A 13,623-nucleotide genomic window follows, 5' to 3' on the forward strand; every position below is an offset into this window, starting at 1 on the left:
AAAAGACACAACCAAAGACTTGATTGAGAATACAAAATAATGATGGTGAAAAAGCTCCAAATGAGATGGATGAGATTTTTTTCCTTTCGTCTTCCTCGCGGCTAAAAAACGTTTACCTGTGTCAGCAAAGAGAAGTAAAAATCTGCTTCCAGACAGGGGAAAAAAAAAAACCAGTTTTTTTTGCAGGACATGCTGTTCATATTCTGACAACCATTTCTTTCTACTGGCTGTTGTAATAGCACTGCAGAATATCATTTCTCATTCTAATGACGTACGTTGTTCGTCTTAACTGTATAAAACGGCATAGGCAGGACTCATCCTTCAAGCTTCCTGGGAGGAAGCTGATGCTTTCTCACTCTCTCATTACATCAAATTCTGGGCCTGGTATAAATAGAAAAGGGAGTGGAGGGCATATCCTCTGAGTGCAGAACTAGTCTATACAATCAAAGATGACTTTCCAATGTTTTAACCATTAGGGGAAGATGATTGTGAACCGTTAATTTCTAAGGATCCAGAATTAAAATGGCCACAATTTTCAGAAATACATTGGTCTTTCCAGTTCCTAATATATCCAGCCCAGTGGGGATGCCGAAACCAAAAGACTCAAACCTTAACAGAATCTTTGGTATATGTCCAAAAATACATCCTATTTCTGCTCTTCACTAGGCCAGATATTTAAGCAACTTTCTCCGTTCTGGGTGAGTGCGCCCCAGCACATAGGAACTCCAAGCAAAGCCTTCTTCTACCCCATCAGGTCCCCGAGGACTCTCGGAGTGGCAAGCGGCCAGTGGCCAGCGTACCTAGGATGTCGAAGCATGCTCCACTCTCCAGCCTGTGTTTCCTGTACAGATTCTTCAGGACCTTGGCGCTGCCAAAGCGTTTGAAACGGCTCTTTACGTTATTGTAGAACCATTCCAGAGACTGGGTTCTCAGGAGCCTGAAGAAAACACAGAATTAGAAAACAGAAAATTCCAATTACGAAACAGGATTATTGAATGGTGGATGGCAAAGTTTGCCACAATATTTTGTAGCTCCTTCTGTCAAAACGTGGCGTTTACTTCTTTACTCCTTGAATCTGGGCTGGCCAATGTGCTCTGACCACAGAGAGTAATGGAAGTGATGCTGTGTGAGTCTTGAGCCTTACAGCTTCCTCCCTTGCTGCTCTTAGAAGTCCTGCAACTCATCACCATGTGAGCAAGCCCAAACTAGCCTTTAGGATGATGGGAGACACTTGGTCCAATCACCCCTCCTGCCCCAGCTGGTACCCAGCCAAGCCCCAGACAGGTAAGCAAGGTCATCGACTTCCAGTTGACTGGAAATGCATGAGTGACCCTAGATAAAACCAGTAGAAGTACCATGTACCTGAGTCCCTCCCAAGAACAAGCTGATAAATACTTGCCATTTGAGCCACTAAGTGATGCATCTTTTTAATAGCAGTCTTTATATTTGATACTGTTTCTGCATTAGCAACATTTCTAGTTCAGCTTGGGAAAATAAAAAGCACAAGTAAGACACTGGGCTCTTTGGAAAAAATTCTCCAGCCTCTGATTCATCCAACCTGAAGCACCATGGGAAAGCAGTTTCCTGGTCAATGCTGTAACAAAACACTGTATAAGTCTGTACAAAACACTGACATGATTCTTTCCTCTTCTGTCTGACAAGAATGGAATTCTAGGTCCTTCTCACTTTGCGGTAGCTTTTGTTGTTGTTTTTCTGACTATGAAAGTAATGATGCATACTCTTTTTATAGAAAATTCGGAAAAGCAAAATGAATATAAATGCTTCTGATTCAATGGAAGAATAAGCACACACATAGCTGCTCTTCTTCTCCAGATGCCAGTGAAATGTGAGAAGATATCCAATGGGAAAGAAATCTATAAAAATCAAGAATGAGGACGAGAGCAGAATCAGAACATTGTCCCGCAAATCAGATGGCAGAGCTGGGACCTGTAGACTAAGAGGTCCAATGAGGAGTTGGTGGGTGCAGAGAGCAGGCCTGGAATATGAGATAGCATTCAGGAAGCCAACTTAATGGTTGTGTAGACAATAGGGAGGCCTCTTGGTCCCTGTCCCTATTCCCAAACAAAGGGACAATTTATCCTAAGTCAAAAATAAAAAGCATTTCTCTAAGAACATTGAACGATCTACTGGCAGAAGACTAGGAATTAAATGTGGGAGTTACCACCTTGCAGTGAAGCCCTCCTTTGTTTGGCACTAGGGGAGTCCCCACATGTCTGCCCATCAGATCCCATTTCCCCTTTCCAATAGAATATAGTATATACATTTACATCACCAGTATCATTGCTGTGAATAAAAATAAACACCATAATTTGAGTGTTTGCTCTGTCTGAGGCACTGTGCCAAAAGCTTTCCTTGAATCATGATTTAATTCTCATGGGAGATAACTCAATGTGTAAGCACATCGATGCAGGGGCAGGTTGGAAAGGCCCAGGCCCTGGCATTTGCTAGCTGTGTGGTCTTGAGCAAAGTAATCAATCCCTCTAAGCCTCAGCTTTTTCATCTATAAAATAGTGGTGATGACGGTGACAACTTGATTAGGCTGCTTGAGGATTAAATGATAGAACACAAGCAGTGAAGTATCTGGCACCATGTAAGGGCTCAATAATTTTTTACCACAGCTCTACAAAGATGAGTCCCACTTTTATAGATAATAAATAGAAACATAGTGAGGTTGAGTGCCTTTCCCAAGAGAGCAAGTACCTGGGTGGGGATCAAAGATCGGAGCTCAACCACGCACTTGCACTCGTCACAGACACCCAGTGTGAAGAACAATTGGCTCTCTTCTATGTATTTTCCCCAAGGCTGGCCCCACCCCCTGGCGGCCACGTGGTCACATGACCTAGACCTGCCAATCAGGGTTGCAGTGGGGGCTTTTATTGTTGCTGTTGGGAAGAGGCTCTTCCTTTCTGCTGGGCTGGCTTCACGGTGGAATGAAAGGCTGGGGCTGCCGGGGCCACCTTTGCCATCACTTGGGGGATATTCGTGGTTTTCTGATCAAAAATAGATTTGACGGTGGGAAGGCACAGAATCCTATGGATAGACTCTGAACACCTGGATCTACTCAAGCCTCAGGTCAGCCCTTGGACTGTTCCATGACATGAACCAAAAACTTCCCTCTTTCTTTTAAGCCTTTTTGAGTTGGGTTTCTATTATTTGCAGCCGAGAGTCCTATGACTTCAAGTACGTCATAGGATGAGCTCTCTGTTCCTTGGCTATACCAGAACTCTACGACATTCAGAGTACGTTAATGACTTCTAAAATAGAACGCTTCAGCTTGCTGAAGTCATGGAGTGAAATCAGGGCACCGCTGTGGGGCATGGGAGGATGACCCGTGAAACCACAGCCTCGTTAGGGGAGCAGAAAGCTTTTCCTAAAATCGTGATGTGTTCTGGATTATGTTTTGACTTAGAGTGAATGTAGAGAGCTTTTCTGGAGGCCCCAGGGAAGGCTCGGTCATGATCACTCTCATCTGATATCACTGCTTTTATTTAACTTATTTAGAATTCATGGCTCAGAGGATGCAGGTGGTTCATGGGGCAGAGGCGTGGGGACAGGGCTGTGAGGATGCCCCCAGCCAGGGTGGACTGGATACGTGTGCTGCAGAGCTCCCTAACCCACCTGCAGGCCTTCGTCTTCCATCGGAACAGACACAACTTCAGGCAAACGTAGATGAGAAGGAAAGAGCCTTGTGTCAGCATCCTGCTGGGAAGGGTGGCACAGTGGGTGGGACACTGCATCTGCACACGGGTCCCCTCATTGGTTCGTTCATCTATTCTTCCATTCCCTATTTATTGAATGCCTCACGTGGCAGGCACTGCACTAGGGATGTGGGGGAGGGGTGTGGACAAAACAGATGAGGCGGAATCAAAGCCAAGCCAAAGGCATCTTGGGAATGGTGGGACAGTGTGTGTTCCACAGGCCTTGGGTTCCGGATCATTCCCACAGACGTATGGGAAATTGGAACCAGCCTGCTTTATGTCTCAGGCATTTTCTTTAATGATGCCCAAACTGCTGCTACTTCTCAGCTGCTGTAAACACGTAGGAGACACTTTCCTGGTGAGGAGACTTGTAGTGGAAATCTTTGAACTTGAACTGTCCAGAGGGACCCTGCTTCAGTTTTTTAAATTACCCCAAGGTCTCCCTAAGGGCGCTCACACAAAGATTCTTAGTTCTGTACAGTTTCACAAACTTAGGCATGATAATCTCTCTAAATACTAAAGCTTTATAACAATCAGCAACAAGCCTTCGAAATTCACCAATCACAATGTGGTCAGAACTGATTACTTGGAACTACAGTTTCTTCTTCTGTAAAATGAAATATGTTGGGCTTTCTAAGGCTGAAGGAAGAATTAGATAACTCAGCCTCATCCGACTCCCTCCTCTCTTCTCGAAAGCACACACCTTTACCTGAGCACTTCACAGCACTGATTTAATTTGTTATTTAAGATCTGTCCTCACCGCTAAGTTAAGTGTTCATTAACAGAAGGAGCTTTTGCAGGCACACTTCACAGTTTGTACAATTACACTGTATCTCCTAAGATGATCTCTGCAAAGAGAACAGATTATATTGCTTTTTCTTTTTTCTTTTTTTTTGCAAACCCAAAGCATAACCACCTCTTAAGCTCTTATCTTCCTTGGCTTTACAGGAGGATTTTAAGTCTGCGGTGGATGAATTATTATTTTCATGGTTGACTCAAAAGACATAAATTTCCTTTATACTCTCTCCTGCCTGCAGTTTTTCATTTACTCTATCTTCTTCTTTCTTTTCAGTGACTCTAGGCACTGACTCTAGGCACCACGTGGCACAGCCTTCTGCATTCTCCCAACGAATACTGTGTGGGACTCCACAGTGATCGCTGACCCATACATCGGCCCATGATTTTTTTTTTCTAATTCCCATCAGGGACCAATGGTCCATTAGCCAACAGGAGCATCTCCATGGCAGCATGTTAGCTTTGACAAAAGCAATGTGCTGCAAGACTCTGAGGAAGGTAGGCTGCACTGGGATTGGAGAACGTGTCCAAGTCCAGGCTGGGCCAGCAGCGCGTGCTGTGTCACCTTTGTGGGCTCAGCTACCGGACACCATGCCATCTCTTTGCATTATATCCTGGAGTCAGACAAAGACTCTGTACCATCCTTAGAGATAGTCTATTGGTGGGGCAACTCTCTGGGCAGCCAATGCCCAAGCTGAGAAGGGCTGGACAATGACCCTCATCGCCCCTGTTTGGAGCTTTGTGCCAGACTCACTGAGAGATCAAAACTGTGTTGGAACCCTTCCTAGTCTAACTCAGGGCCCAGGCCCAGGAAAATATCTCAGTGTAGCCTTATACTTTTCATTCCCACAGCTTTCAGGCTTCTGGGGAATCACTCAGCCCCTGAAGCAGTCCAGCTCCTGAGGTATAAAACCGTGACACCACCAAGTTTTAGGAGTTACAGGTGGGCATGGAGAAGGATATTTCTCCAGCTAAGAGAAGTTTTCAAGAAGAAAAGATATTGGGGATGGGGAAATGTGTCCTACCAGATTTTAAAATAAATTACAGATATTTAATAATTAACACAGTGTGGCACAGTAAAAATATAACTATAAATAGGAACAAACCTGGAAAGAAATGTTCAAAATGTATCTGTTGATATTTCTCGATAATGATATTATGGGTAACTTTTCTTTAATTTTTCAAATTGCATGAACCTACTATTTTGTAAACAGAAAAGGGTGATACTGCATCTTTGTGCAGTTTTCCAAGTAAAGGAAGAATGACTGTACCGTCCTGGAGTGTGTCAGGAAGGCTCGCAGCCATAGAGAAGACGCCAGCCCCCTCACCAACTTGTGCGCGATACTGGGAGAGTGAATAATTCCTCTCTTTGCACCTCGGTCTCATCATTTTCAAACAGTGTTTACAAAATCTACCCTGCAGGTTGTAAAATTAAAGACGAAATCCCAACGTGTCTATTATGATGCTAGTACGTAAAAGGAATGCATCCAAGAGGGAGTAGGGAGACAGGCACAAAGTAACATGGTCAGAAAAGAAATCAACAAACTATAGCAGAACATAAAAATAAAATTAAAAAAGACCAAGTTGCTTATATGGATTTTAGAGTCATAAGAGTTCACTATATATCTTGGCAGTAAAAATAATTGACAAACTATATCCACCTTTTTTTTTTTTTTTGGAAGACAGAGGGGTTGCCATGCTTCACAATTGTCAGAAATGATTTCCAGGATCGTAGGGAGCACCCATCTTTACGGAGTTTAGTTCAATTCAGTCACATGTTTTTGAGCATTTTTCATTGCCAAGCCCAGTGTAAGGTACTGGGGTTATAAAGGCCAGTAAACCCAATTGCTGCTTCAAGGAACTCACAGTTTAACAGAGAATGATGCCTCCTGGCTTGGGAAGGGTGGTGTGGTGTGATGGTCATACAACTAACCGGGATAAGGAATAGAGGAAGAAAATCAGGTTTGGAGAGAAGGTGGCAAGTTCAGTCAGGGCACTTGGATTTGGGATGGCGACCGCATCTCAGCTGGCAATACTTGGCGGGCATTTGGATATACTAGTCTGGGGCTGAGGGGGCCAGAAATCTGGACTTGAAATGTAGACTTGGGAGTTCTTGGTCCACTCAATCAAGTAGTACTCAATCAAGCCCACGATCGGTGTATTGGAGGCATAAATCATCATTACCTTTATTTTGTGAAGAAAGTGCAAACAGGTGATTTGCTGCTATGTCACTCACTGACTGACTTGAATCAGACATGATTTCTGGCTGTAGGTCTCACTGTCAGGTCAGTGTCTTGACGTCTGATTGGAAACCCCCGTTAGTGTTCTTATTGCAAATTAAGGCATTTGCTTCAAAGTTTAAGCAAATAGAAAGCCCCATGAATCAAGGAATCTGAAGAAACTCTAAAATCACTATATTGTTTCTCTTAAAAAAAAACAACATGTTGTGAATACTAATCACTTCAAGGCACTTGTTGTGTAAGCAGTTTTCTAATTTTTTTTCTATGACGTGAATAAATTTGTAAACATAATACATTCTCATTAGAAGACAGGCTGGAGTCACGTAACCCAATGCAAGAACAGTACTAAAATCATAATCACATGAAAGCTTCGCCCAGGAATGCCAGACTGATTTTGGTTCATAAATAATGAATAATAATAATAAAATTGCAAGAAGAAAGGCACTGCCCCCATAAGAACTGCTCAGTTCCTGGCCACTAGTGACAAAGCCAGGCTTCCTCAGGCTATCGGCCCCAGCGTGGCAGGGTGCTTGTGCAAACTGAGTTCGCTATAGGTGAGCCTCGCAGAGACTGTGGAGATCTCGCTGCTTCTGGTATGGTCTTCAGACCAGCAGTGTGAGCACCTTCTGGAAGCTTGATAGAAATGGGCAATCGCAGCCTTCCATCCTCACTCTGAGACCTGCTAAACCTATCTGCATTTTAGCAAGTTTCCCAAGTGATGACGACATTCATCAAAGCTTCATAAGACAAAAGTAAGCTAAATGAATTTATCACCACCAAGCCAATATTACAGGAAATGTTGGAGGGACTTCTTTAAGAAGAAAAAATGAATCAAAAACAGAAATAAAGAATGGTAACAACTACACTCCTATCAATAAGTACCTTAAATGGAAAAGAATTAAGTGCTCCAACCAAGAGACAGAGTGGCTGAAAAGTTAAGAAAATAAGACCCCTACCTATGAAAAGAAAGGGGATGGAAAAAGATATTGCTTTGATGGACCTAGAAGGTATTTAAGTCAGACAGAGAAAGATAAACACAATATGATTTCACTTATATGCAAAATCTAAGGAAGAAAAAGAACAAACTAATCAAAAACAGACTCACAAACATAGTGGACTATTTGGTGTTGGGCAGAGGGGAGGGGGGCTTGGAAGGCTGGGAGAATGGGGTGAAGGGTTAAAAAAGTACAGATTGGTAGCTGATGGATGGTCACGGGGATGGGGAGCACGGCATAGGGAATGTGGTTACCTTTAATACGTTGGCTAGGTGGAGGGTCAGGGGAGGGAGGGAGCAATTGGGGGGATCGTTCTGTGAACTATAGAGATGTCTAACCAATGTACTGTATACTTGAAACTAATTAAGATAAATAAATTTTTAAAAAAGCTTGATAAGAATTGGTCTAGCAAGATTAGCTGGTTGTTTTCTGAATCCGCATGATTATTTTTTTTTCTTTTAAATTTTGACCACAATCTATTTAGGTAAGACAAGAGACAGAACAGCTGACTTGCCTCGCTGCTTCCCATTTTCCAAGGAAAAAGAAGTGGACCTGATGATAAAAAGTTTTGCAGAGGAATAGAATTAAAATGGTGCTCCCAAATCCAGGTGCATTAGTTACCAAAAAAAATATAACACCAAAAATACCATTGATACAAATTCAAACCGTTATACACGGCAAAGTCCCCAAACAACCTATGACCAAATGCTGCTGGCTGGGGACCGCCCTTGGAGAACCACTGAGTTCAAGGACAGGTTTGGCATGTCACGAAGAGCACACGAAGATATTACTGATTCAAAGTTGTGGGAAAAACAATAGCATGACAGTCAGGTGGCTTGAAAAATAAGACTCCTTCACCCCTGACAGCACGAAGGCCCCTGAGCACTGAGTCAGAGCAATCAGTTTTGAAAAATCAACAGAGGCTAGATGAAAAAGAACAGCCCTCACGCTGGGACCCCTGAGTGTGTCATTGGGAATTTGCAGACAGACACGGCCAGGAGGCTGAAAGTGTCATTTTCAGTTGATACGTGACAATTGCCATTAATGTGAAGCATCTTGCTAGGCGTGAGAAGCTGGAGTTGACAAATAGCAAGAAGGAAGAAAAGCCTGGAAGAGAAGTCTGTGTGAGAGCTGCTCCTGGGTCCTCTATGCACGATTTCTCTAATCCGCACAAAACTAGAGGGAGGCAGATGGGGAAACTGAGGCTGAAGGAGGTTCAAGAAGCCCAAGGTCACACAGTTGGTAAGTGGCAGGACTGCAGGTTGATGGCAGCTCCCTCTGGCTGCAAAGCCCCTGTGTCTTTCCTGGACCACACAGACCATGGATATTATGTGAAAACTCTCACCCTGCGTTTCCCATATGCCAGGCAACGTTCTAAGTCCTTTATACCAATTACTTGTCTAATCCTCACAACCACTCTATGGAGCAGGTACTCAAGAATCCCATTCCACAGAGGAGGAACTGTTTATACCAGCCCTGGCCATGACTGTGACCAGTTCTGCTCCTTCTTCCAATGAAATGACCAAATGTGGAACCTCTGTCTTCCTCAGACAGAGCCATTCATAGTTGTAAAACTCAAAAGATGTGAAAGTCACTCAAAAGGGCCCCTAGTGCCATGGAGGAGCCTGGCCCGCGTGAGTCTGTGATTTGGTTTGTGTCCACAGCTGGGACTCAGCCCTCTGAGTCTCTGGATCCCTTGGTGTCAAGCTCTGAAGGACATGGCTTTCCATGGGGATGCAGCAGGTTAAAGATAACTACAAATTCTTTGCTATCCCTCCCCTTGAAAGGTGGAGTCTAAATGCCCTGTCTCTTTGAATCTGTGCTGGCCTTGGTGACCTGCTTGCCCCTCAGAATGGGCAGAATTGATGTTCTGGAATTTCCGAAGCTAAGTCATAGAAGTCCTATACCTCCCTTCTAGATTGCCGGGAGCACACCGTCTGGATGCCCCGGCTGCTGTGGAGAGGAGGAGCTGTTCTGAGACTGTCGTGCTGGAGAGGCCATGGGCAAAGGTCACACCAGAAGCCCCAAGTACAGGGAGCGAGAAAGCTGGCTGGCGGCTCTAGCACGGTCGTCAAGTGCCTCCAGCCGAAGCCCCATTTTCAATCAAGAGAAGTACCCGCGTTTGGCAATGACGTCTCCTGATCAAATGACAATCTTAAATAATTTTTAATGATGTGCAATTTACAGAAACTTCTTTCACAGGGTGACTGGTGTTGTTAAAAAAAAATTCCAGCACTTCCAAATTTGGATAATGTTATACTAAGCAAAATTCAGGAATCAGCATACAAATATGATGTGATTTTTATTACACACTATTGATATTGCATGCTGTTTGAAACTATGTTGGAGGAAGTTTCTACAGGATTTAAATCATCAGACTATCTTAGAACCAAATCACTAGCTGCTTTTTGTAAATTAAATATATTCACAGAAAACAACTTTTCTCAAGTTAAAAATCCAAAATCTGAAGCCCTTTTGTTTAATCTTCATATCTCCATTTCAGTGTGAAATTAGAACATCTCCTTATAACCTCCTTAATTTCTATTTGACATGTACTTTTCCTCATAATAATTGGTACTCTCATCCAGTAATTCATACACGTCTAATTTCGTTTGCACTTATTTTCAAACTTGCTACGGAATCCTTGTTGGCAGAGCCACGTGCCTCGGGATCTGTGGACAGACCCCAGCTGCCCGCCCCTCCAGCTGCATACTGCTCACCTCACCTTCCCTGGATCCGGTCAAATTCTTTCCTCATCCCAGACTCCCCAGAACATCCCGGCCAGCCCTGCCCCAAATCCCAAACGCCCACTGGGGCCAGCCTTCCTCTAGGATTGAGCACCCCTGCAAAACCCCAAACAGGGACAAGAGTACAAGGAGCAGTGCGTGGGCTGACCCGGCTGTTCTGAGTCCAGCCTCGGACCTGGCTCTCCTGTCCCTCTCTGGCACCCCCAGCGCCAGCCCTGGACGTGACAGTGACCAGTCTTGCTCCCAAACTTGGGAGGTATGTTCATTTCTCTTGTTAAAATTTTATGTCCATCAAAAAGACTTTCAGAATCACTTTCTCTTGTTTATTGAAGCTTGAGATTTTCAATTAAAAATGAGAGAACAAAGAAGATGTTGAAAATTTCATTGATGAATGTGCTTCTATTAAGGCCAGGAAAGTAAAATTATAATACGTTTTTGGTTTAAATAAATTATTTAAACTTAAAATAACGTCATGAGTTGAATATGCCTACTTTTCAATTTTTCAGAATTTTTTTTTTCAGATTTAAATATTCTAGAAAAATTAATCATTAAAAATCCTTTTATAAGGGGACATGCATTTCCTTTGGTCTCTTTACAGAGACTTTCTACTAGATCCTGACTTTAGTTAAAATTGTTCTATCTTGTCCTTTATGATTTTTTTTTTGGATTAATTTTGATTTTTAAACATACTGCATTAAAATCTTATTTATCTTGATTTTTAGGTTTTTTGTCCTTCGAGGCGAGTGACATATCAGCACCTTTGACCCTGGGGTTCCATGGTGGCAGAGAAGTGCCTGGTGGGAGACAGCTGTGCCAGTGGAAAAGGGAAAAGTGCCCAGTGAAGCAGGTGATCCCAGGAAGAGAGGGTAGCCCAGGGAGTACAGTAATGGTACCCAGGGGAGTATGGCGGTGGATGGATGTGGTCGTGTCCAGAATCTACTGGGGATGAGGAACAGCGGAAAAAAGGTGGGAAAAAATCCACGGATTCCACGGGTTAGTTGTTGAGACTTGTGCCCTAGATAGTCCCACGTATCTACGGGGCTGAGATGCAGAGATGAGTGTTGAAGAAGGCTAAGGCCCTGCTCTAGTAGTTAGGGAGAAAAGCCAATGAAACACCATTACCTAAAAATGTATCTAAGAATACATTTCTGAAATGGCCTGGAGGTGGATGTGTCAGGGTACACTCTGTGCCTTCTAGGACTTTCCCAGGTGTCATTCATGGGGCTTGGGCACAGCAGCACCTCTTCTTTGCATCCATTCTGGCCTCTGCAGGACCTACCCAGCTGTATCTGGCCCTCAAGGAGCCATCTCATGCCTTGAGGCCACTGGCACTGACCTTGCCTTGAACTTTCCTATCTCTCAGCTGGTCTCCTCAGCTCTGGGCTCCACTCTCATGCTTGATTCATTCCTCTCTGTGAGTGTCATCCATATTCAACCAGGCAGTTGTCAAGCCTGGGGGACAGGGAATGAAATGGTTTCTTTTAGCCTCAGCTGTTCGGAGGCAGGAATAAATGTCATTTGAATATGGCTTTTCTTTTACCTTCTTATTTATAAAGCTGTCTGGGACTTCTTTCATTTGTCAGAATCAACTTGAAGTGAGTAAGAGAATTTAACTGAGTTTATCTGAAGAGCTCGTGTTCTTGCTCTAGATGCTGCAATTTGTACCCAGAGCCACACTGGCCCAGATGAGATGTCTTCGTCCACTCTCTGTGCTGATCTGTGTGATCTGGGGACTGAGACAGCATAGAAGCATCAGCACGTACAGATCCCAACCTCATCACTCAGTGTGTGGCCTTGAAGACATCCGTTTATCTTTCTGCATCTCACTTCTCTCATCCTCGGAATACAAGTGATCACAACTTCCTCCAACCAAATTTCCAGGGCCACACAGTTGCATCTGACATCTCACCTCTGTAGTTCTGACACACCGATGTGTTCCAGTTTTGCTTCATGCTTGCTTTAAGAAATGGGTGCAATTTCCACATTTTTGGTTTATGCATCTGTTTCATTAATGGTAACATTACATTCTATAGTAAGGTGTTTGCTCTTTAAATTAAATTTCAAGCTGGTTGTTGGAAAAAGAGGATGATTTGATTACTATTAAAATCAGCAGATTCTAGACTTTTGTTATAATATATATGCAATGTATTGCTGTGAAAATTAAAAGGCAAGGATGTTGCTATATTAAATGAATGACTGAAGTGTCATAAAAACGTCACTTTTTTCATAGTAAAATGCTTACATTGAAGTTGTTTGGGCTACCGTGTAATTAACATCTGCCACTTGTTGAGCTAGGTCTTTTTAATCCTCAAAACAAAACTGTAAAAACAAAGGCTACATATCTGGTCAATGATGAAGCCAATATCTTCTCTTTTTTTGCCTGTTAATTAAAAAAAATTGATAGATGGTTCCCCGTTTTACATGAAGGCATCCAAGCACAGAGAGGTTATGAAATTTTCTCAGAATCACGCAGTTATTTGTGGTAGAGTCAAGGTTGTTTCCCGCATTCTCAGTTATACAGATTAGATGAAGCCTTTTCTAAACTGTGTGTCCTCCCTCCCTCCCTCCCTTCCTCTCTCCCGCCTTCTCTCCTTCTTGCTTCCATTCTTGCCTGCGCCTGTCCCTTTGACAATGCAGGGCCACACAGGGAAGCAACACGGTGGATCGGGGCGGGGACAGAGGGAGTAAAAGGTGAGAGCCTTTACTGTAGGTGGCTTCCACAGGAAGGAATGGGGGTGGAAGTTTAGGATCAGCTAGTATGAATAATTTCAGTGGGCTCTGGGGCACAGGGTTTGTCCCTAGTTGTCTGATACCAGACTCTGAGGTGATTAGGGCAGGGGAATAGTGGCCCTGAGTGTGAGAGCCTGATAGAGAAGGTGGTGGGGGTGTGGGCTCTGGATTGGTTGGTTTGCATTTGAAAGGTGCACAGGCAAGTGGTTCACTATCTTTAGGAATTAATTAGCAGTCTCTCCAGGGTCAGCAAGGCCCCAGATGTCAAAGTGTCAAATATAGAAATTAGAAAATACAGCTATTATATCTCTCCCTTTAGCAGCCCAGAGTCTATGATTTATAATCAGTGTTAACTTCCTCATCTTCCTGCCCTCCAAAACCATCCCATGTTCATTCT

General features: G+C 43.5%; 1 protein-coding gene across 4 annotated transcripts in view; it reads right to left on the reverse strand.

Moving 5' to 3' along the window:
• MYRIP (myosin VIIA and Rab interacting protein) overlaps positions 1-13,623 on the reverse strand; it is a 238,878-nt gene that overhangs the window by 79,409 nt on the left and 145,846 nt on the right. For all 4 annotated transcript variants that reach the window (XM_011357403.2, XM_023529072.1, XM_023529073.1 and 1 more), the window contains one exon: positions 801-937. In XM_011357403.2, coding sequence (XP_011355705.1) covers positions 801-937 — 137 coding nt within the window. The remainder of the gene's footprint in view (positions 1-800; positions 938-13,623) is intronic.

Source organism: Pteropus vampyrus, unplaced genomic scaffold, assembly GCF_000151845.1.
Source record: "Pteropus vampyrus isolate Shadow unplaced genomic scaffold, Pvam_2.0 Scaffold35, whole genome shotgun sequence".
NCBI classification, from domain to species: domain Eukaryota; kingdom Metazoa; phylum Chordata; class Mammalia; order Chiroptera; family Pteropodidae; genus Pteropus; species Pteropus vampyrus.